We start from the raw sequence: 25,349 nt of genomic DNA on the forward strand, positions 1-25,349 counted from the left end.
GTTTCTAATTATTCATGCTCACTACAAGCACTTGTTTCTTCTTATTTAGAGTTGACCAGCTGGAGCTTTTTTATGCTGCATGTGGGGAAACAGCTTAAAAAATGAAGTGAGCCAGAGCCTGTAATGAGGCTGGGCCTCAGTTCACTGGTCCTTGTGCTGGGGGTCCGCGGGTACCCATCAGGACCTCGTGAGAACGCTAAATTGCGCTCTTTGTCAGATTCTGTTTCAGGGGTGGAAAATTTAAGGCAATAGTTTTGTGTGTGTGTGTATACGTCTTGTCCTCTCCCATTTTTATATTTTTCTCTGTAAATTTGAAACTATTTGTCATGCCAGCTTACAGGCCACGGGCCCTAAAGAGGCTGCAGGGTCGAGGGGTGCGGGGCCGTAATATTGTCCCGCTGCTGCATTTCCCCAACAAGTAAATGCACTCCTTACACCTGACGCTGGATTTTTTGAAGCTTGCTGGTTCCTTTGGCCTGTATAGTGCCATCTGATAACACCACTACATGCTAATAGAATTCATGAGCTTGTGCCACGAGGCAACTACTGAGCTAAACAGAACACGTGCAGCGATTTTTACTTTTCTCCTGGTTTGCTTCGTTTTTTTGTTTGTTTTTTTTCTGGGTTTTTTGCTTTTAAAAGAGAAAGAAAACACTCAATGAACCGCTAAGAGCAAAAGCCTTGGCCTTGACGATAGAAACTACAGTCTAGGCAGAGAGGCGTGTTTGAATGCGTGCTTGGATATGCAAGTGAGTGTGTGTGCGCGCACTTGAGTGTGCGCCTGCATGAAGCAAAGATCACGGCTCAATGAAACGCCTTTCCTATACGAAACACAGATGCTGTCTGGGCTGGTTTAATGAAAGTGAATATCTCAGGTTACGCCATTTGAGCAAGTGCGTGTATGTGTGTGTGTCTTTGTGCGTGTGTGTGTGCCTATGTAGTGCTGATGTTTTGAATGTCAATAGGAGGTAAAACCTGTGTTGAAAACTCTGCTGAATTAAGACAAGGATCGCACAAAAGCCTGTCTCTCTCCCTCGCTCTCGTTTTTAGCTTCCCGTCTCCCCTTTCTCGTTTTGCTTTGAGCACAATGCGCCTTCTTTGATGGCTGGCCGTGGTTTGAGACTCATCACCCCCTTGCCTTTTCTCTACTCACCGGTGTGACAAGCTACTTAGCAGGTGTCTGCAGGTCTGTGGAGTGTCCCTCTTTATTCCTCTGTGTTTGTTATCAGTATATTTCCAATGATATCTCTGTGCTTGTGTCCACTTACAAAGAGATAGTGTACTGTATCACAGAGGGTTTTTCCTTTTTTTGCAGTTGCAACAAAGAGGCAAATGCATCCTCTAACACAGGAGTTTGGAGCCTTATTTTGAATATCACGCTGCCCCACTGAAAAAAACCCTCGTGTCTCCTTTCTGAAGGTATAATTGGAGGATGTGAAACACAGCCTTTTTCTTCTTCCCTCTCCATCCTCCTACACGCTCTCAAAAACAGCTGACAAAAACACAAACGCAAAGAACAGGGATAATATGATCTGACAGTTTCTTGTATATGATACCATCTAGCTTTCACGTATCCAACTGGCTTTTGAGTCTACGCAGGTTGAACATTCATTTCCTGGTTGTGAGTTTGCATGTCCGACAACCAACTCTGACATTTAAAAGAGCAAGAGAGGACAGTGTCGGAACAGCAGTCTGGGTGAAGCCCCAACGAAGCATGGCACGTGTAATTCACAGTGACACCAACAAGGAAACCTGAGTGGTGGGCGTCCACAAATCCAGAACAAACCCGTAAGACCTAGATTGTGGTTCAATTTAATTTCTACTGTTTCGTATCGACTCGAGGGCAGGAAGAAAACAGAAAGTTAAAACAAATGGTGAAATGGGCTGAAATAGATTCAGTTTACTACAAAATGTTGCAAAGCGATCTGCTGAAAAATTAAATTTAGACCTGAGGGCTTGCCATAGGGTACCGTTTGTGGAAACCAGCCTATGGGCCCGCCTGCTTGTTGCGTCCCTGCTGAATAGCAACGAACGTCGACGTGGTAATAAAGTTATTTTCAATCTTGACAGTGTACGCAGTGAGGATTTGAGAGGGGGTCTCTTTGCTAGCAACTATCCCCTGACTAATCAGTTGAATTTGGGAAATAAATTATTGTTGCTGTAAATGTTGCGTGAAAGAGAAGCAGGGTTGTGTGTGTGCGTGTGTGCGTGGGATGTTAATTGATGAGACTTATAGAGAGCTGCTAGTAGCACAGGGGGGATCATTACTGCTGGAGTGGAACAACTGCATTCACGGCTGTTTGCTATGTCTCATACACACACACACACACACACACACACACACACACACACACACACACACACACACACACACACACACACACACACGAAATGCTCACAAATGCTGTCACGGTGCACCAGCAGTCAAAAGGAACACCATCCTCTTGCTCTCTCTTGTACATCCTTTTGTCTTATACTGCAACTGCTCAGCTACACAAGAAATGTCACGTAGGGTAATAATAGCACCCTAATTCCAAAATGATAGAAAATGCCAGCACCTGAAAATACCAACCAACTATCAAATGTCACTTTGTTTCTCCAAAATCTCAGAAAAAAACCTAAAAATGTTATTTTGGGTTGGCATGATGGGGGGAAGAAACCCCAAACAATTATCCCCAAGGCATTTCCCCATCCTCGAGTCAATTTGTGGGATGGGGGTGGAGGTGCAGCCACTTTGGGTTAAAGGATTTAGGTCACACTTTAACTCACTTGCTGACATCAGAGCAGTGAGATAGAAATCCTGGAGTGGAATCTGAATTTGACTCAATCTCCTGCGTGCCTGACACTCGAGAGACTGACACTTGAAGAATTACTAGTCAACCTGCTATTCTGGCCTATATTTTAAAGCCTGCAGGGGGGTATGGGGTGGGGTGTCTTTATCGTGTCTTATAGGCTGCGGTATATTCATGCATTTCTGTATGCATCTATGGGTGTGCATGAATGCCCGCATGCGTGTAATCAAGCGTGCATGGCTGCGATTGTGTGAGTTCCTTTCATTTTACAAGAGTCTCTCCGTGTGTTCGGAGGCGCGTAAACACGTACTGCAGACCGTGCGGGTGTTTGTGTGTGGGGACCAGAGCGTGTGGGCACAAATCAGTGTGTGTTTATGCTTTCTGTCAGTGTGCGGTAACGTCTCCCTGTCTCCTGCTTATACCACATTACATCAGTCTGGAGCCGCTGTCACTTCAGTAGCAGCGCAGACAGGTGAGACTTTACAGAAACGTTAGAAATCACAGAAGACAGAATACAAGTGTACCTTCACTCTTTGTTGAAAGTGTTTTTAAAATAGCACACACAAATAGTAGCTTAGCATGACATACTAACAGTATACAGAAAAATAGTAATAGTAGTCTAGAAATTAAATATCTCAAATTATCTAGTGAAATTACGCCTCCAAAATATATTCTAGCTTTTGAGAGAAACACACTTCTCCAATTTAACCAGCTTTACACACACATGCATGCTGTACATATACTGTAGATAAACAGAATTATACCTCCAATAGCCAGGGTTTGAGTTTGCGGTCCAGAATAATGTCAAAGCCCAGGACCTCGAAGCAGACGCTGTCACTCCCCGGTGGCTGGCCAGGGCGACACATGCGGTAGGCGTGCAGCACGTGGGGCTCAGCTACTATTAATGTCTTCACCACCAGCTCCTGGCAAGACAGACACACAAAGCCAGAGAGAATCAGCCAGCTGCATTTACAAAGAGAACTCAATTGTACTTTTTTCTTTAGTAGGTTTCGTTTATCCTAAGAAGCCATAGGCTGTGGGCTTCATAGCTGCTGATTAAAAGGTCTCCTTAATCAGGAAATGGTGAAATTAAAACTCTTTGCTTTAATTTCATTTTAAAACTGCAGATAAGGGATTGTACCTTTGTATTTAGGACAAAACTGACAACGAAGCAATGGTGACGGACACACTAGAAATGCAACCCACAGACATGCTCCACAGAGGCGCGAATGAAATGTTTATTTAATCCTGAACTCGAATGCGTTATAAAGACAGTCTGTCGGTTTAAAAGCTAAAGCCTTTTGAATTGCTCTCACACAGAGACTTTCACAAAAGTTGGTGGTGGTCCATCTCCGTTGCTTGTGGTGCCCAACCTGTGCGCATGTTTGTGCTTGCACCTATCTGTGCTGGCTGCTACCAGCCTGCCTACTCCCAGCGTGCAACTGGGGTAAACATGCTCAGTCTGACACACACACACACAAACACGTTGCACATAGCTTACCCTCACCAGTCAAGCCCCACACAGTGCTGCTGGCCTGCAGTTTGCCCAGTCCAGACTGACTGCTGGGTGCAGGAGAGGTGTATGGTGGTCTGGCCCTGGCCTGATAAGGCTGCACCCCCCTCTCCCTTTTCTATCTGTCTGTCGCTCACACACCTCCAACCATATGACAATCCATCCACCCGTCTGACCCCACAGGCTGCCCTGCACAAACACCTGGTCCCACTACCACTGTTTATGCCCAGAGTCCCCAGCAGTGGCTGGTGTATGCACACGCGTGTGTGTCCTTTGTCCCTGCCCACATCACCTCCCTCCTTATCCTGAGCCCCCAGCACTGGCCACTGCCTCGCACCTTATGTGTGTGGATGCGTGCCTGTATCTTGCTAGCTTTGAGCTAGAATGGTTTAGCCTGCTTCTTTTTAAATCATTTTATTCATTTTTGTTTTTGTAATCTTTATATTTATCCAAATACCAAATTAATACACAAGTTATTTTTTTTCATGTTTCGATCTGTGGCTTCCTTTGTTAAATTTACGTAACAGTATCACTGGATTAAACGAGGCACATTAAAAATAAAAAACCAAAAGGAAATATTCTAAAATGCAATAAAGGAAAATACTGAGTATATGGAGAATAAATACTGCATTACTCTGTCAGTGATGTATTATTCTGTCAAGGAAACTAATGCATAAAAACATGAGAATTTTTACATATGAACAAACGTATCTTTAGATGTTGGAAAAAGTCTAAAATGCAGTTTCAGATTTTTTCGTTTTTATTTATTTATTTTCGCCTCAGTGTGTGTGTGTAAATATAAAAATATAAAATCCATAACTAGCTCATTTGTAGTCAGACGCTGTTTTCAAAATGACCCCTGTGGTGGACCACCAGGTGGCTCCACTCACACCCGGTGTGAGGGGAAGTGAGAGGGTTGGGCTTTTGGCGCCTTGAGTGTTGAGTTGTGTAAAGCCGAGATTAAAGTTGAAGTAAAATATTGAGATCTCTCGTGTTATCCTTTCATACCTCCACATTGGTGACCCCTGGGGCGAACATGCTAAGGTCCGAAGAGGAAGTCAGCTCCTGCCTGGAAGCATCGGCGGCTGCCGGACTGCCACCTCGGCCTACAGCTGCTTTTGCTGCTAGCTTGCGACTATAGAGCGCCTGGGCATTGTGCAGCGTTCGTTATCCCATTTCCCACATCCAGGATTTTTCCGCCCCAAAACTTGATTCTGTTCATCTGGAACGTAGCGTTTTCATCCAGGTGACTTCTGAAGAAGTACGTGAAAAGGAAAAGATCACCTCTGAATCGAGGAGGGGGGCTGAGGGTACATCGTTCACCGTGTTACAATGCTGTGAGTGCAGCCATTCTCCAACTCTCTGTGAATGGTACTCATGGCCATTGATCAGTGGGCTTTGATCAGTGGGCTTTGATCAGTGAGCTTTGATTAGTGGTTGTTGATCAGTGGTCACGATTTGCATATTAATGATCAAGAAACTGACCTCACAGCCCATTAATCATGCGACGTTTCCATCAGCCGCCCACGCTCGGTGGTTCCCGTTTCATGGTGTTGTTGCGTTTTTGAATCGGCGCATGCTCTATCACACCCGGGGGTCCGGGCCTCAGCTCCAAGTTTGTTTGGGCAGGCCTTCGCAAATCTGTGTAGGAATGGGCAGTGGCGTGCGTTTCATGCCAGCGCGCAAAGGTCCATAGACACACTAAGGCACCCCTTGCGCCATTCCTCATCCCTGGCAAACGTTTTGATCATGTGCATTTTGATCTGATGGGTCCCCTACCACAAGGTTACAAGCTACTGTACCACCTGGTGGCCAGAGGCGGTCCCCCTGTCATCCAGGACCGCGGCGGTGGTGGCCAGGGCATTTTTGTCAACTTGGGTTTCGCGTTTCCCCAGCTGACATTACCTCTGACAGAGGCCCCAGTTTGTTTCGGAGCTTTGGGCTGCCATGGCTGATGGCCTGGAGGTCGGGATCCACTGCACCACTGCGTACAACCCGCAAGCTAACAGGATGTGTGAGCGGTTCCACAGGTTGCTTAAGGCTGCGCTCCATGCTTCTCTAACAGGTGGCAACTGGGTTGACTCCCTACCATGGGTTTTGTGGGGGCTGCGGTTAAGGAGGATCTTGGTGCTTCCAAGGCTGAACTGGTTCTTGGTCAGCCCCTCTGGGAATTCTTGCCCGAGAAACCCCCCAGCCGATCCCCCACTCCTTCAAGTGGACTTGGCTCACATTCCTAGTCCAGTGCACCATTGCCTGCCTGACACCTTTGACCCAAAGACTTTAGAAACTTCTAAGTTTGTTTTTGTCAGGCACGATGCCCAAAGGACACCACTGCATCTGCTGTATGACGGCCAGTTCAGGGTCCTCGAATCGAGTCAGAAGCATTTTGTTTGAGACTTCGGGGGTTGTAGGGAGACTGTATGTGTTGATAGACTTAAACCTGCACCTAGCGGGGCCTGGCGCCTGTTGCTCGGTCAGGCCTCCTCCGGGGTGCGGGGGGCACTCAGGCCTCCGGCCTCTGGGCCTGCGGCTCGGTTCACTCTGGCACAGCTGGCTGCCGGCAGAGCCGGCGGGCACGCCGGTGCAGCCCCCTCTAGCTTCTGCTCGGTGGCTACTGGGTGACGCCTCGTCTGGGGATCCTCAGCCCTACCCAGGAGGGTGGCACGGATGCCCCTCCGGTTGTCCTCCTTGGGCTCTCGCACTGTGGGGCCTCTGGATTAGAGGTCTGCATTCCCGCGGCTGTCCCGCGGGAGCCGCGGGACCCGACCAGATTTCTTGCGGCGCGGGAATAAATTTCCAAATAAAATGCGGTAGCGGTCGGTAACTCTGGTGTAATTTGAACGGGAGCGGGCGGTCTGAAAATATAGCGTGCCCGACATTTTTTCGGAACAGCATATCTGTGATTTCCTCATTCTAATTGAGCACTGGTACAGCCAGTGCTCACGCCTGTTACACGCACTGAGCGCATGGATCAGTGCTTTTTGCAGTAGGCCACAATGCTGTATTCGTTTTTATTTATTTTATTTTTGCAACACGTTTTCCATGTTAAAAGATAAATGTTGCATGTTGACAGATAAATGCATCTTGTTTAAGAAAAATAAATACAATCATTGCACAACCTGCAGTTTTATCTGTTATCTCTATTTTTTGGTGGTACCCCATTTAAATGTGAGATTTTGGAAACCAGATCTAAATTTAGCGGGAACGGTCGGGTCGGGTAGAAAATTATTCTAAGCGGGCAGCGGGTGAACAAAGACTGAATATACAGCGGGAGCGGTCGGGTGCGGTACAAAACCTTGCGGGAGCAGGCGGGAGCGGGACTAAAAAAACATTCCCGCGCAGACCTCTACTCTGGATGTCTGGGGCCTGGATCTCCTCCATGCCTGCTTCATGCCCTGGGGGATGGGGCTATGGCTCTCTACATCCTCTTGCAGACCATTACATGTGGAAACCATTTGAATACAAGCGCGCTGATCCACACAGGTGTGCACACGGGTGTTCACTGTTCGTAGACTTAAATTACACCTTTCTTGGCTGCTACTTCAAAGCACATTGTGCGCTGTCTGTCCTGCGTGCTGCACAACAACATTGAATATTTAGTATTTACTGCTGTTTACACTTAGCTAGATTAATGCGATGGTGTTGTGTTTAGTATGTTGCTTTGGTTTTTTTTTGCTTGTTTTCTATTCTTTTTCTCTCAACAGGTGATCCAGGAGATTTTTTTCTCCCCCCCTTTCTCACTGTCCCTCTCCCCTTCTGTTTTTCTTTTCCTTCCTCTTCCTCTCTCTCCTTTCCTATCCCTCACTCATGTCTGTCCCGTCTGTAACATCTGAAAATAAAATATAATAAATAATAAAAACAAAGGTCGATCAAATGGACCAGTACGGCAATGCCACGATGATCCATTTGGCAAAATAAATCCATTGGGTATCCTTGTTGGTCCTCAGACAACAATTCTGATGGCTAAAGAACCAAATGGGACAGGCAAAAAAACAAAAACAAAAAAAAAAACCCTGCACATGTTCTTGCAAACAAAATTCACATTTAAAAAAACAAAGCTACAGCTCTTCAGAAACCTAGGTCCCATACAGCACATCAATAATGCCTTCATACGAAAGAGATGTCAGTGTTTCACATAAAATAGAATATATATATCTATATATTAGGGGTGCAACGATACTCGTATCGATATTGAACCGTTCGATACAGTGCTTTCGGTTCTGTACGCATATGTATCGAACAATACAAAATTTTAAATTTATTTTTATCAACTTTCCTTCTGACGATGCTGTCTGTGTTGAGCGCTCAGTGGATCTGCGCTCGACAGTGCAGCCTAGGCGGAGTAGTCGAACGCAGATTCACTGAGCGCAGGGCAAGCTAGCCAGACAGAAGTTAAGCTCTCCTTGCAACATGGACCTCCCGCACCCTCATTCAGATCTGACCTTTGGAACTATTTTGGTCTTCATGTGACGTATGACCCTGAAGGTAAGCGAGTCATGGACTAAAGTAAAACAGTATGTTGGATGTGCCACGCAATGTTCAATTACATGGGTGGGAGCTAGTGCGTTAGCGCATTTAGCTCGTTAACGTGTTGGCCGTCCAGCCCCACGGACAGGGCGATCCGCGGTAGCTCGTTAACGGAGATTGGCCGTGTTGTGGCGTTAAGGTCATTTCAGATTAACGCTGACAGCACTAGTGGGAACACAACGAATATGACTGCACATTTACTCCGACATCATCCTCGTGCAAAGACAAGTGGAAGCAGACAAAAACAACAAGCACGCATGCTACAAACTTTACACGACTCATTTAGACAGCCGTTAGCACAGGATTCTCCTTATGGGGACCTGATATGTTTAATATGCTGCTGAGAATATAACCCAGAAGAAGCGTATAGTATAGCTTTTATTTTGGAAAGAGACATTTCTCTGTAATAAACTCTCTTTTCCAAAGATGATCAGATAGATTTATTATTTTATTACTTTGTTGTTTCAGCAACATTAAATTTAAAAACTGTACTTTTGAGTTAAAATATATATTTATAATTTTAATAAATGACAAATTAAAAAGGCATGAACATTTTTTTGTATCGAAAAAATATCGAACTGTGACACCAAAGTATGGAACCGAACCGTGAATTTTGTGTATCGTTGCACCCTTAGTATATATGTGTATATATATATATATGTGTATGTGTATATACATATATATATATGTGTATATACACACATATATATATACATATATATGTATATATATATGTATATATGTACAATATTCTTAACCTGTACAGACAAATCTTTTGGCAAACACTCTCTGACTGCCTGACCATGAACACTGGCAGGAAGAGTCGGGGCAGCCTGCTAAGGTCTGCATGGTAACAAAATGTAAGAGGTGAGATGAAAAGAGAAGAAGAGGGGAGAGGGCGCAGAGAGCATAAATACAGAGTTGAAACAAAGCACAGTGTGTGAGTGCAAATGTACAGCACTAACACCAAAGTGGTGCAACTTCTGAAGAAAGCTCAGAGAAAAAGAGAAAGAAAAGAGAAAACAACACAGAGAGCAAGACGAGAGGTGGACGTTCTGGCTGAGTCAGGAGGTGACACGCGGTGTTACTAAAGGACAGAAAACAACCAAGAAAAACAAGAAAACTAAGTAAAATACAGGAAAGGAAATGTTAGTTCCTTCACCAAATGGAGCACATGGACACATCACACAATGTGGATATGAGACGGGAATAAAGAGGGGAGAAAAGAAAATGTTATCTAAACAACACATTTTCCCAGCAAGTAATGCGCATGCCACATGAACATGAAGAAACATTAAAATTAAAAAAAGAGGCAGTAAGGAGAAGAGAGAAAAGCTTTCCTTGAGTACAGAATAATAACCAAAGGGATTTCATTTTGGTTTTGAGTGGTGGTAGCATGAGAGCAGGCCGTAAAGCAGGGAACAAGTACTGAGGGACCACACAACTCAAATGATTATGGACAGCAGGACAAAGACTCAAGGTCAGGGATAAAAGAGAAAATAATACTGAATACTGAGCGCATGAAGAGAACCTAAAAAAAATGGGTCAAACAGAAAGGAGCAACTAAAAGAGTAGAAACAGAAAGATAAAAAGGCGCATGACCGGCATGGATGGATGTACAAATTTAAAAAAGAAGGAAAAAAAGAAAAATCAATGAGAAGGTGAAGGAATTTTACAAACAGACAATGATGAAAGAAAATGAACAAGGTTAAAGTGTTTGGATGAGCAGGGAGCAATGCCAAATCGGGAGAGCTCACCCTCCAGGAATGATGTTTCCACTGAGCTCTTCCTGGAGTTAAACAAGCTCACAGAATCACTGTCATAACAAATCATATCAAGCCGTAGCTCGTCCACTTGTGCATTGCGTGCAACCGGTGTTGTTAGCAGGAGCAGCATGTGTGTGTATACACACACATATATATGTGACAGCCTGCGTACAGATTACTTCTGAGGATGAAGTCATTCACTGTTTGCATTTGTGGAGTGTTTTGTTATCATACTCTACATCCTTGCTTTTGGAAGTGGACGTCAGGCGCAGCGCGTCTGAGTGTAACTGTATCTGTGTTTGCACGTGTTTTGGGTGGACTGCCCACGTACAGAGACGTCGCCCCAGAATTTGGCCACATCATAGTCATTGGTGCGGAGGAACTCGGTGAACCAGCTGATGGACCTCTTGCTGCCTTTGTCCACCGTCTCATCTCGCTCAAAGTTCTCGTTGTGTTTGTTGACCGAGTAGTTGGTCAGATGCATGTAGAGCTGGCTCTGTGGAGAGAAAAGGGAACAATAAGAGGCTTTTTGCATTACACGTGTCTCTTTTACATAAGTAGCCTGATATAAATAAATATGCTCAAAACAAGCTTTGCCCTTTTCATTTATATGGAAGAATGCAGTATATCTGATGATAATTCGACTAAATGTGACTGCGGGATCCAGCGTTTGGAGTGAATAACAATAAAACTTCTTTTTACAAGCTCTAACAACCTGTTCAGGAGTGTTCGTGAATTTATACTACAGAGCACCAGCTCACAATATGGTGCAAAACATTTTCTCTAAAAGTAAAGTAGGTAAATAAGACTGAAGTAAAAATATTGCATGCTAGTCCCTTGGCAACTTGAGATGGTGGAATGAGTGTTATAGTAAAAGAAATAAAGAATATATCACTGTGTGAACTGGGAGATTATCAGTGATGTATTTCAGAAACGCTCCTTGGGTGATTTCCACTTATTCTCATGAGAATAAGTGGAAATCAAGCCAATAGCTCAATCTTACAATCACAGACCTGCAAAATCTTAAGAATATAAATCTGAGTTATAGTGCCCAATAGTGTATGGTTAAAATGTTTTATTGGATGGTTGTCTTTAACTTTTTGTATCCCTCTCTTTAAACACCATCCCTTACACCTGAAGACAATACATCCTTGTCCTTAGCCTACAAGGTAATAACCGCTGTGACCGCAGGCCACTCCAGCACCCGATGGCTGTCTGGAAGCCACTCTCTGTGGGATTAAACATCCATCTCCATGGCATGACTCACTCCATCATATGTCACAGACTAACACAACGCACGCTTCATGTCATGGGAGAGGTCCTGCATGTCTATGCGTGCACGTGCGTGCGTGCTCATATTTTAGATAAGTACCGTGCTTGATAGGAAGCGGTGATACAGGCATTACTCATGTAAATCTATTTACACACATTATGAGGCCGTGCCTTTCTTATGAGGACAAAAAGCAAGCACCCGTAACGTAAATCATTAAATTTAAGGTGAAGACAAGTTTTAAAGACGGGGTAAGGTTAGGTTAAGGCCAGGGCAGCGGTTAGGGCTCGGCAAATAGCAGTAATGGTTAAGACTAGAGCAAACCTACAGGAATGAGTGTAAGCCACCATAATGTCCTCTGAACTCACTGAGTGCGTGTCTGCGTGCGTGCACGTGTGTGTATGTGCGTATGTATCCCATCATCAGCAACAGACTGTGCTTCAGCAGGTGCAGAACCTCAAGGCAAACACGAGCGGCTTGATATTACAGGAGACATCTGGCATGTGGGCATTTGTGTGCATACAGTATGTCTGCATATTTTGCGTCCGTGTGTGTGCGTGTGTGTATGTGAACAATATCAGTTATTGCCAATTGTGGACTATTTATATGTGTGCATGCATGTTCTTATGTAAAGACAACACTGCTTCCAACCTTTGTTTCATCTGTTTTTAATCTGATTGTGCTGAGTTGCACGAGGCTATGGCTGCAGGTCATGGAAGTGCATAATAAATAAAATGTTAGCAGTGCATTACTGAATTTATAACACGCTGAGCACTATATATGTATTGTTTTCAGTAATATAAATGCACCACAGTGCCATGCACTTTTATCAAACTCAAGAAAAAGGCGCAGGTGTGTGTGAATACCTGCATAATAGTAGCTTCATTATTTGTCACTCACCAGGTTGGCTTCGCTGGGTGCATGGTACTTCTCTGTGCCCATACGAACGAGGCCGTCGTTGTAAAGGAAAATGCGGAGAGGGTCGCAGGAAGTGACGAGGATGTAGATCCGCAGGTCAAACTTGTAGCCCTCCATCAGGAAGGGCTTGTCTAGGTACTCCTGAACGATAAAGTGCTCCTGCGCTGGCAGCTTCTCACAGTTACGGATAAGTGAGATCCTGGATCGAGAGAAACTTTATTAATCCTCGGGGGGGAAATTATGGTGTCGTCAGCAGCATAATAAAATATGGCATAGTAAAGACAAAAAAGATAATTAAAAAAATGATAGATGGGAGCACAGCAGAGACCATGAACATGACTGATGACATTGGCACTGTCTTATATACATGTTGAAGGGAAAAAAAAGGAGGGGGGCAAACAAGATACAGATTTTATGTGTCTCAACACAATATTTCATTTCAAAGTCATCTGGAAAAGTTGGAGATATATGTCTGGCTTGCTGCAGATGCCAATACTAGTGGTACTTTCAATCTTCGCATGCCAAGAATAGCTTTAGCCTACTAATCAATAGATGTAGTTGGAAGGAGAAGATAACAGTATGTCCTTACTGAGCACAAAATGATTAGAAATACTTTTATAATAAAGGCATTTAGCATTAATAGCTGAGAGGGTCAGAGTCATGCCCTGATGGTATTCAGTGAGCCTCCACAGCCTTCAGTGAAAATATGTAAAAATGAGTCCAGTCTAGTTTGAACAGGACGAGCTGTCTGGCGCTACGACGCATTCGACCATCCAAAAATGCTGTTACTCTATTCATTAACTTGCCATCTAAACAGAACGGTTTGAGAAATGATTGCGCATGAAGCAGACAGGTACAGCGCAAATAATGGTTTGTCTGGGCCATAGCCGGCCAGCATCTGGAGATTATTGTGATTTTCTGTAGCCAAACTCCATTCAGTCTAAATGGCACAGTGCATCACATGTTCTAATAGGGTCATTTAGCCATGCGCAGGTTAATAGCAGCAGACAGTGCGCTCCGTTTTAACCTCCACTCTAATTCATTTGCTTTGGTCTCATGTCACTGGCACTCAGTTCTTATGAAGAGCAGACTGTTGCCGGCTGGACTTAAGATGTGTTTTATTAGTTTGTGTACGTCCACGTGGTTGTATGTGTGAGGGGACGACATTCGCAACAGTGTGCGTCTGTCTGAATGTGTGTGGTGTACATACGTGTGCAGTGCGGGTGAGGGGTCATTTTTAAACGATCTTCCACTATGCGCGCACAAAGCGACTGACCTATATCACCATCACTCATAGTTAAAGCAGACTCGGGCTAACCTGATTACGTGCACAGCCAGGAAGGCTCCATTATACGCAAGCGAGCAGGAACACTGCACACATAAACGCAACACAGGGCTAAAATGTGGAGAACTGATTGCTCCAAAACAAACACACACAAAAGTAATTTAACTATTCAAGAGTTAGGTCAGAAATTAGAGGTCAAAAATTATTAGGCCCCAGGTAATCAGAATATATTCTTATTTAGTTTAGGTGCTCAGTCAACTTCATCAACTCCTAGCTTACCAGAACACTGCACTGTTGTTGATAAGCCTCAAAGGGGGGGGGGGTTACTAAGGTTTAGTTTTTCAGGTTATGATCAAATAAGGTCTTAGCTAAGCTTGATTAAAAAAAATTCATTACTTGTAGATCTACTCGAGTATAATGTCGCTGTTACTTTGGGTTTATCAATTAGCGGCGACTTCTCTACTACAGACGAACGTTTTACCTGCCTGCTTATTGCAGCACTCAAAGTTTTTTCAGTTTTTATGTGGAGGGGGGATTTCATGGACGATGTGAGGGGCTTTCCAAACAGGCAGACAGAAAGCTGAATGATGAAGACAGGGTTAACAGTGTTAGTTAGTCGAGTGGAAGTAGCAGAGGAGACGACATGATTGATGAGCCAGGGTGTCAGATAATCACGGCCCACTCTCCCCTGCCTATTTAATTTGGCACTGGAGGGGATCTCGCCTTTTTAAGCTCTGCACGCGCTTTTATTTTGTTTCCCTTATAACAAGCTGGGCTTCAGACACAAACAATAACTTCATTTAGTTGGTTGACGGAAAAATAAATTACAGGGGGTAGATATAACTTAATTTCCTGCCGCGTCACACCATGCAAAAAAAAAAGGAGAAAAAAAAGAGAAAAATCTAATCTTGTGAGCCGCCTGCCGTTGAGTGGTCGAGCTAAACTCATCATCTTTCATATTCTTAATGTATTGCAATAATTCAGCCTTTGCTGCCTTTTATTCTTTAATAAATAAGGGCTTAGTGCAGCATGGAGTTATAAGTAATGCGCACATTATACCAGAAAGGACAAATTCAAAGAGAATTAGAGGGAGAGGTGAAGCACGCTGAGTTATTTGTACTTCAATATCCCCACCTATTGGCGCCAGTGATGATGGCACTCCAAAGGATTTCTTCATACACACACTTCAGGGATCATATTTTCAAAGAATAATAAGTCAGAAAGAATATTAAATAAATATCTGGGATTTTCAGAAATTTCAACATATTCTTCAGAGCTTGAGATAGAAATGGTGCAACATTCAAACCAGATTATTTTCCCATATTTTAGCCTCTAAAAATATTCCATCTATTCATTTATTTATTTTTCTATCCTATAAAACTGTATTAGCTACAAAAACCAGCCTGGCCTGAATATTTAAAAACGAAACCACTTCACTTCCTTTCCGCTTGGCTATGTGACTGTGAGCACCACACAGCTTAAATCGACCCTGACTGCCTGCTTCATGTCAGAATATGAAATACAATTTAGGATATTTACCTTTTTCTCTTTGATATTAAATAGCAAAAAAAGAATGAGGTGCATCATCAGAGCGCTGTGCCCCTCCACCCCCTGGACCTCCTCAGGATCTATCGAACGCACACTGTTTTGCATAATTTTTGTCTGCCTCCTCCTTTAGGCACACCTCTCAATATAATGCCAAAAACATCACTGGTTACATCTTTGAAAGTTACTCAAGTTGCTCATCAACAAAAGCTAAACAGTTCAAACTAGGTCAGTTGTGTTGCTTGCCGGGGTTTTGTCTCTTACAGTGCACACGTGTACCTCATACATTTAAAAAAAATCCAAGTCTCTGTGCTTGCATTTGGTCTCTTCATGTTTCAACCCTCCTGTAGTCAAAACATACAACGGGCGCATGACATCACAAGCATGAGATAGGCACTCAGCCCACGGGACCGCAAAGTATGAAATATGCATTCAGGTGCCACAGCCGGCTCATCTTCTGATAAAGCGATGCTATTGAGAGACGGAGTCCCCTGCAGCAGCCATCGTTGTCCATTTTCTAATCTGACTGGTCTCTGCTGATGGTGCCTCATAAAGGACTCCAATAATCACATGCAGAGACCTTCAGGGGGGGAACTACAGTAACTGCCAGCAACCATGTGTGCATGTGTGTGTGTCCTCCAATGGCGGCGATAACCTCTGATTTATGGAGAGTGTGACCATCGAGGACAATGAAGCCCACAATGAGATTCACCACACCCTCTCAGCTCAAATACTCAATCTGGTCCCAGCTATAATGCTATTTCCACAGACACCCATGTCAGGGTCACAAACCTCTTATTGCCTTGTTTTGTTGTGCTTGTCCTCCATTTGCTCTAGCGCTAATTTCCTCCTTCACCCACTTACTTATCATCTCCTTCAGCTACTCTCTCCTTCTGCTCGCTCCGCTTTCCTCTGGATGCGTACAGATTGCACCAGCGCGCTCGCTAGCCTCTGACCTACCCGTGGCCCATGGCTCCGTTGGCAGGTTTGACTATAAAGGTCTTCTGCTTGCGTTTCCTGCGTAGCTCTTTGACGTAGTTCTGGAACTGAGTGTACTCAGCAGGGAAGATCCAGGTTTTGGGTATGAAGCTGTACTCTTGAGGCTGGCACTTGATCATTCTGGAGAGATAAAAAAGAGAGTAACATAAATGTGTTTTATTCTCTCCTTTTATAACTATCTAGAGTCAGCCACTTGTAGTTTTTAAAGGTGCGGTTGTGCTTTCACTGCAGTGTCTACTTGTTTGTCTCCTAAGTGTGCAGTGCTGCAGACACCCTGTTGTACCTTGTAGCGCATGCAGGCTTTCACGCACATCTGCAACTCAACTCGTCTTCTAATTTAGCCGGTGTTGTAAGAGAGGAACAAAAAACTTACTTGGCCATGTTTCTTGCTAGGCAGTCTTTTCGGCAGATTTCGCCCATCCCAGGGAAATGGTTAATTCTCTGCGACGGGACAAGCAGACATAATAATGTTGTTAGGGCCATTACGCCACTCAATTTCACCCCCACCCCTTCATAAAAATGAGCACATTAAAGGCAGCAACCTGAAGTGAGCTTACAATGTTCTGACATTTATGCCCAATTACGGACTCAAAACAAAAAGGTGACGCTGAGACCTTTCTTAACCTTTATTTAGTTTACCATGGGTTTTTTTTTTTATACTTTAAAGGTTGGGGAGGGAAGAGGCGAGGAAAAAAAAAGATCAATCTCAACTCAGAGGGGCCAAGGTAATTGGTTCTGCATCGCAAGCTCCTGCAGTGACAGTTGAATGAATTGCTTTGAATGTGCCGAAAGGGAGGTGGGGGTATAGGAGAAACTCTGGGTTTTCTGTATTCTTTGACCAAATGAGCCTGAACAGGGGCGTTAATTAGGCTCATATGAAGTGAAACTTGACAGCAAACTCTCACAGTACATCACTAAAAGGAAAAAAGGAAAAATTAAAAGAGGGAGAAAGAGTAGGAGAAGGGAGGGGGAAAAGGGAAAAAAAAACAAGGATGCAGAGGGTAAAGGGAATGCGTGATTATTATCCAAACGAGACAGACGTAATTAGGGATTCGGAAGAGATTGCACAATTATGCCAATGCTGCGAGACGACGTGACTCGTGAGGGGAAATCAAAACCAATTGTTGAGGGACTTCTACTTTTCTTCTGAAAAATTATCTCATGAAGCACCACGGCAGCGTGAGGGAGCACTTAAAAAAAAGAAAAAACCTGACATCACCAGTTCTACGTGAAACATTAGCCACGTTACAACATGTTAAGCTGTTACACTATTTGTAATATTCAATCTACTTAGCTGAACTCTTGCTGCCCCTTTCCTAACAAGCCATACTATTCCTGACTAGCCTGTGATTTAATCGATCATTAGTGCCCAGTCTAATCAAATAAGCGCTCGAGAAGATGGATAGCTAATGCTCAGAGCTGACCGGGATCAGCCAAGTTCACTCAGCAGGGCGGGGGGGGGGGGGGTCAAACAGAGGTAAGATCACTCTCAGACCAGCATGGAGAACTCAGAACAACTCTTGTTGTTCAGGGCCTTCTTATCAACTTCACAGGTGACGTCTGAAACCCGCCCAAACATCCCCTGCTGCTCACAACTTGTCAGTTTACCCGTCAATCTTCCCGTCTCTGTGGAAGATGTTTGCTCTCATTGGGCTCACCCCGCCTTACTATTTGCTCTCACTCCTCTGATGGTTTAAGGAGGCCAAGAAGCCAGACTCTGTCTTCTGCCAGCTTATCACTTTTCCTTTTGTTCAGTTATATTTTATTAAATTGTTCCTATTATGACTTATTTAATTGTTATTTAATTTTTATTATTGTAAGTGAATGCTCTCATTCAGTTGTCTTCCAGCAAAATTCTCCAAATACCGCCTCCTTCCCATCTGTTCTCACCTCCTTTCTTTTTTAAATATACTCACAGTTTAATAGTTGTCATTTGGTGGTAGACAGAAATAAGGCAGACTGGTACTGCAAAGAGACCCTGGGTGGGATTGACCACATTGTACAGAAACACTTGGGTTCATCAGGTTCAACAATCCCAGTCACGATCTTCATGGAAACAGCTGTTTCCTAAAGTTTACATATGATGCTTCCTGTGTTCATTTATTTGATCAAAAGCTAAACGTCAGCAGGTTTACACGCTATAAATTTGACATGTTGTGGTTTACACAACCGAAGGATAATAAAGCAGCGAACCCTCCTTTTCTTCACACACACACGAATGACCTTTTTTTGAAATTCTATCTTTAATTCTTGGCAAACCTCTGGTAGCTAAGATTTATTCACATTTCATTTAATAGTTTGTTCTGACTATGTAAGAAACCGTCTATGGCATCTTAAAAAGTAGAGTTTTAATAGAAAAATCAGTTATAAGCAGCATGGTTATTACAGCATCTAAATCTTGTTTTTACTGACAGTGCATTTCAATCAGAGGCATCTTTCACATTCTTCTAATTAAACTCTTGAGGAAGGTAAAATCTCACCTTTCCTACTCAAATAATAATCTTTTTCAGACGTCTCGGTCCATATTCTTGAGCTCCAAAGATTAAGAGCCATATTTTCCTGGTCAGCAGAGGAATTGAACCCTTATCCAGAGAGCTCTCCTCTATAACCTCTAGATCAGCGGTCTCCAACCTTTTTTGCGCCACCTTTTATGCCCGACAATATTTTCACGGACCGGCCTTTAAGGTGTCGCGGATAAATACAACAAAATAAAACTAGTACCGGTACCGAAAAAAAAGATTTATTCATAACACACGTGAAAAGACCCAGGAAAACCGAGTTAACGATAAAAACGATAACAAAATAACGCTGAAAACCAGACATTTCACACCTGAGCCTCAACTCTCGCGGCCCGGTACCAAACGACTCACGGACCGGTCCGAGGCCCCGGGGGTTGGGGACCGCCGCTCTAGGCTATTGAACCACTAACAAAGGTGTACTGACTTAACATGGTAACCATGTATACCTGATAATTCCTGAGCTCAGCGATTTTCTCATGCTGCACAGCTGAGTCGTTCCAGATGAGGTTGGCAGTCTCATCATCATCACGGGTCTTGATGAAGTCCATTTCATTGATGACTATACGAACTGTGAGGGAAACACTCTCATTAGATTGTATTCCATTAATAGAGTGAGACATGCAGTCACTTAAATAAGCTTTACATACACTTTGATTTTAGGAAAACACCCCCAGAGGATTGACTATACATATCCACGACGGCAAAACAACTCAATGATATTGATGCAGAATAAGAATAAGAAATGACCTGGACCCACAAATCAATTATTTCTGCTTTGCAGATCAATATTTCACTCAAACATTTTGCAAGGCTTAAATTTTGTTTTTGCATACATTAGGGGAGGAATGAGACCCGGAGATTATAGATCAAAAAGCTCACAGCAATATTTACCATTCATGGCATGGTTGCAGAGCAGCCAATCGTAATGCCTCTCTTCAAAAAGATAAATTAATTGTCTGTAATGCATTCAAATCCCCACTGGAAACCCCATAGTATGAGAGATAGGTGGCAAGCCCATTTGGACATTAATCCAACAACTATTCATTATTCAGCGAGTAATGAAAAATTCATATGCCCTAACGAAACAAGGTATTAATTAATTTCTTGAAAGCCTCCACAAACCTGGAGAAGGCTTGCCTAATGTTGCGTGTTTCCGATGTGACTTCATCCATCTGTTAACGTAGGTAGAGGCTCACAGTGTTTTGCTAACTGGAACAGGAAGGGTTTACATCACAGCAGGCCTATGCTTGCAGTTACTAGCAGGGCTTTGAGTCCAAAAAAAAGATTTCATCGGCCTTTCTTACACATCTTACTAAATCGACATCCTCAGGGTAGAGTCGGCATTCCCTTCTCAGTGTGTGTAAAGCAGATTTCCAACCACATACTCCCTAACCTTTAACCTTTTCTCGTAATGCTATCAATTCTGAAACAGAAAAAGACAGCTGCAAAAAAAGGTAACAGCAAAAATGAGCCATCTATCTGGCCCTTAGTGTTAATTTCCCTCCAAAATAGCTCTGCTCTACTCTCAGAATGGCCACTGTGAGGGTCTCGTCACAGCTAGCTGACTGACTCACAGCTGGACTTCCATCTACCTGCAAGATCCCTGCAGCATCCAACTTCTACTTTCTGCTGCTGACTCTTTAGTTTCATAGGTTGTAGTTCACCCCTGAGAGCCCTGCTGCCACATAGTATATTGAACATGGGAGGAATGCTTACAATGCTATTTCAGCCAATCTAAAAAAGCTCACCTCTAAGTTATATTACCTCAACAAAGATTTATGCATGTATACGAAGCCAAGCTGTCTCTTTGAGAAGTGTTTTGCTGGACTGCAACTCTTTTAGTTTTAACTGAAGCTATTAAATAAAGGTGGTATCTTTAAAAACAATCCAACGCAGCAAATTAGATTTTATTGTTGTGAAAACACTGTGATTGGATTTTGTGGGGTTTTGACAGACAGAGTAAGCCGTACTGAGGGCTGTTTCCGAGATTAATAGAAATTCACCTTGTCAGAGAACATTAATTCTACCACACGAGTTGCTGGTCTCACTCACAAATGAAATTTTCACAAGGAATGAATCAAAATAAAGATTCAGATGCTTGAATTTCGGAGACTCTGCGTTAAACGCGCTGTAGTGGAATCTTTTACGAGCTCCTCAGTCATGGTGAGAGAAGATTTCATCTTTCCCGACACCAGACAGTGGCTTGTATGTTTATTTTACTCATTTTTTTTCTATTGTCAAAAAATTTCAAATGCTTCTCAATAATAAATACAAGAAAGCAAATTACAATACCAATTTCATATTTTGTGCCAGCGACGTTGGCGGTAATGGTGCCTTTTTTCTTTTTGGTGTGCACCTTCCTCTTCCCGCTGCTCTGGTAGGAGCCCACAGATGGCCTGTTCACGGGGGACGCTCCTTGATCCTCTGGAGGAGGAGAAAACATACAACAAGGCTAGATACAGTCACAGCTTGTGCTCCAGACTGAGTCTTCTAATATATTTTGCTCATTTCTGCAGGGGATTTACTCTGGTGTGTTTATGAGGCTAGAATGTAAATGGTTTCGGCATCTATTTCGGCGTAGCTCCGTGCGTCATGATCCCTAAATTATTTGTGTGTGTATTTCTGCTAATGTGTACTTTTATAGGTGGTGTATGTACACACACACAAAAAAGTTGAATCTCTCTTACTCACCTCCATCATTGGGAGGGGAGGGCATCTCAGGGGTTGGAGGAGTAAAGGGACAAGCCAAGCTTTCTGCCAGGCTTGGCAGGTGGGCGGGCCTCACAGGGTGCTCGCAGCACCCCCAAGGACTCTCTCACACTCACACTAGTTAGTCTTCCCTGTCTAGGGCTGTGTGGACGAAGTGGTTCACAACGACCCAATGGATCATCTGAGCATCTCCCTGGCACCTTTCAGCTGCATGAACAGCAGTGGCGGCGGCGGCAGCAGCAGAGTGTGAGTGGGCAGGGAAGTCAGAGGGGGTAGCAGTGGTTGGGAAGAGCGGGAGTGGGAGGACTTCTCAAGGGTCTGCACAACCCCAGCTTATTTACATCCCCAGCAGGAGAAAGGTGGGGAGGGGGTGGATGGGGGGGGAGGGGAGTGGGTAGGAATGCCTGTGGAGGAGAAGAAAAACCATATTTTACAGCTGCAGAACAGTAGTAGTAGGTTGACTGCTCAAAGGGTGACTGCAGTGCACAGCGTGGATCAGTGTGTGCTTTCGACTGGAGCGCACTGGACGTGCTCTTTGATGTAAAGCAGCTCCAGCAGCAGCACACAGGCCTAACCCAGGCTACATCAGCCAATCTGACACTGGACAGAGTTCAGTCAGGACTCCATACAGCCGCGAAACTGCAATACTACTAATGAGATAAAGCTGTGTGATGGCTACAGTAATAATTGCCATTATTTGGAATCACTGTGAAATATTAATGTGGATGTCAAGTAAAGAGTTCTCTGCTACTCGTTGTGTCTTGTGCCAGCTGGGTTTAATTGTATGCCTGGGAGGTCACTTCATTCAAACAGATGGCATCTTTACAGTGGTTTGTTAAAAACGTGCCCCGGGCTATAAACTGTGTGGGAAATTAACACCAGTCACCAGCCAGATTCTGTTATTATTTGGCTGTGGTCAGGGAGTGTGTCTTTAAACCTCTTTTGAATATAATCAACCATTATGAAGATTAAAACGGTCGCTGCTCGGGTAGCACAGTGTCTCGATGATTGGTAATGTTGCCTCACAGTGACACGTGTTGGACTAGGCTTCATTTCCTGCATTGTTTGTGTGTGTTTCTATGTTTCCTATGACTTCAGCAGTCCCTGTGCTCTAGCTGTAAAAAAAGAAGGCAGCATCAGTTGGAAAATCTAAACTGCACACGCATGAATCTGTGTGACTTAATCCAGTGATGGATTAACAAGTAATACACTGAGTGTGCTCACACAGAGCTGATTTTTAGGGTTTGGTGGTTGTGTGTTGCACTGAGCATGAGCTTATCGTGGTTTTGAGAAACCTGTATATACTACATGGATGCTGGATACTGTATGTATGTTTTTAAATTGCATTGTTTTTTCTGTATTGCTTTTATTTATTTATCTTTTTTCAGCACTTTGTTTGAAAGCACTTTATAAATAAAGTTATTATTATTATTATGTAATCACCTATTATACATTTCGGAACATTTTCTGCTTGTAAAGAAAGACGGTGGTTGAAATGGTGAGAAACTGAATGCACCATACAGAGATTAAAGGAAACCTGGCAGGGTTTCCTCGTAAAAGTTGGTGCTTTGATGTATCAGTTGAAGATACATGTTTCCATTCAGATTGTCCGAGCTGAATATTCATTTATCAACCTGCACTGTTGTTACTAACGAATCCTTTAGTATCTGTACTTCTACATGTGTCTTAGTTTCAGTGTCCCAGCTATCTAAATGTTGTGCACCATGTCTGTGCACTAAAGGACAGAAACTTCCTTGGGTCATGCAGCCTTACAACTTGGTCATTGAAAACCAGTTCTAGATGAGAACTGGACTTGTGACGTGTCATCAGCCGCAGACCAAGCACTGTTCCAATTCATAGTACGCATCAAGCCAAGTATGCTAAAAATTCCAGAATGTGTTCTCGCTCCTCCCGTTTTATCGAGCACGCATCGGTGGTGACTTGTGTCAACTTGGTGCAGCCAAATATCCCAGAATGCATTTCATCCAAAACTCAGCTGCGGAAAGCGGCTAAAAAGTTTGAAATGTTCCTCTTTCTGTGTCACAAAATAAACTTTTAAGATATTTCAGGCGAGAATGTAGCTGTGGAAGCTTCAAATATCTGCTCGATTTATCGAGACATCACATGTTTGCAAAAGCGCTCAGACGTTTTCGGAGACGTCTGTTACCCACCAGCTCGATAGCTGACCGGGAGGTCAATGTTCACCAGGGCCGGCGAGAACAGCGGACTCCCAGCACGTCGTTTTTAACACCCCCGGTCTTTCGCTACTCAGGTTAAACATGATATATAAGTCACTTAGGTAACTTCTAAATGTTAATGTTTGGTTTTTTCAGTGTTTTATTAGTTCCTGAGAAAATCTGTCTGGCTAAGATTCAATTTAAGCTTCATAACTGGACCATTTTATTTAATATTGAAGTCTTGGAGAGCTGTCAGTTTTGAACTTCACCTGTTCTGATTTAAACAGCTGACTCTGAATTAAATCAGAACATTAAAAATATTTAAATTCGGGAGTTGACATTTTCAGCGGGAGCAAATCCAGCATGTTAATACACGGAGATCCCGAAGGCTGCTCCAAGAATTCTGATTAGATTTTAAATATTTGTTGATTTCTCTTCCAAACCCCAGCAGCTGTCTGTTGTAAGTTTTGAGTGTTTACTAAAATAAAAATAAAAGCATTCTAACATCTCACCTGTTTGTTTTTATTCAGCCATACATGTATACTATTTTTATTAAGAGAGAGATGAAGCTTGTGATTCTGTCACGTAGTGATTGTGCTTAACATTATGAAACAGATGATGCTTAAAAGCGAATTTCGCCAAAGTGCTTAAGATACTTTTTTAAAATATCTTTTTTTCTTTAAAAAAATCTGCTACATCTTTCCATTGCAAATATTAATCACAGCTCAATTAAGAGGGAATGGCAGTAAAAACTCCGGAGCAGAGATGTCATCGAGCACACCGCCGTGCCCTTTGTAGAACGATCGTGCTGTGTTCGTGTACTTGAGAATTGAGAAACGGCCAATATGTAAATAGATTCTAACATTTGCTGTATGTAGCTGTTCTTAACTATGACAATATGACATTCAAAATAATGTTTTTTTACTGTCACAAGAAGTCGTGTCTTACTCATATGTTCTGCCTGACTCTGCTTGGAGCAGCTGCTTGTTGTGTTTGTGGAAATCCAAACACACACTCCCGTTAGCGAAGCTACAGAGTGCCCTCTGGTGGACAAATAATGTAACATCAGCACTCGTGACATTGTTGAAGGGTGTTTCTTTTGTCTCTTCTTTACTTCTTACATTTTCATTCATCATAGGCTGTAATAGTTTTATATGTCAGACAAAAAAGGATCAAGTACTCTCATCATCTCATACAATGGCTAAATCCAATTTGACTGTCAAATTTTAGATTTGATAGCAGCCATGACGCCTGGGTGCTTTAATGTCCACACATGAATAACCAAGTTTATCAGGGCTACAGTCTGAATGTCAACAAAAGGATTAAAAA

The 25,349-nt window shown here is 43.3% G+C and overlaps 2 protein-coding genes across 4 annotated transcripts in view; one reads left to right on the forward strand and one right to left on the reverse strand.

The window, feature by feature from the left end:
- The window catches only part of spata1 (spermatogenesis associated 1), a 327,756-nt gene that overhangs the window by 230,049 nt on the left and 72,358 nt on the right, over window positions 1-25,349 (forward strand). The window lies entirely within an intron of this gene.
- The window catches only part of ttll7 (tubulin tyrosine ligase-like family, member 7), an 83,941-nt gene that overhangs the window by 47,300 nt on the left and 11,292 nt on the right, over window positions 1-25,349 (reverse strand). For all 3 annotated transcript variants that reach the window (XM_026193851.2, XM_026193854.2, XM_026193852.2), the window contains exons 2-9: window positions 21,826-22,247; window positions 21,427-21,558; window positions 19,581-19,702; window positions 16,989-17,056; window positions 16,577-16,735; window positions 12,769-12,985; window positions 10,930-11,094; window positions 3,557-3,715 (exon numbers count right to left, since the gene is read on the reverse strand). In XM_026193851.2, coding sequence (XP_026049636.1) covers window positions 3,557-3,715; window positions 10,930-11,094; window positions 12,769-12,985; window positions 16,577-16,735; window positions 16,989-17,056; window positions 19,581-19,702; window positions 21,427-21,558; window positions 21,826-21,850 — 1,047 coding nt within the window. In that variant the 5' untranslated portion in view covers window positions 21,851-22,247. The remainder of the gene's footprint in view (window positions 1-3,556; window positions 3,716-10,929; window positions 11,095-12,768; window positions 12,986-16,576; window positions 16,736-16,988; window positions 17,057-19,580; window positions 19,703-21,426; window positions 21,559-21,825; window positions 22,248-25,349) is intronic.

The sequence above is a fragment of the Astatotilapia calliptera genome, chromosome 15, assembly GCF_964374335.1.
Source record: "Astatotilapia calliptera chromosome 15, fAstCal68.1, whole genome shotgun sequence".
NCBI classification, from domain to species: domain Eukaryota; kingdom Metazoa; phylum Chordata; class Actinopteri; order Cichliformes; family Cichlidae; genus Astatotilapia; species Astatotilapia calliptera.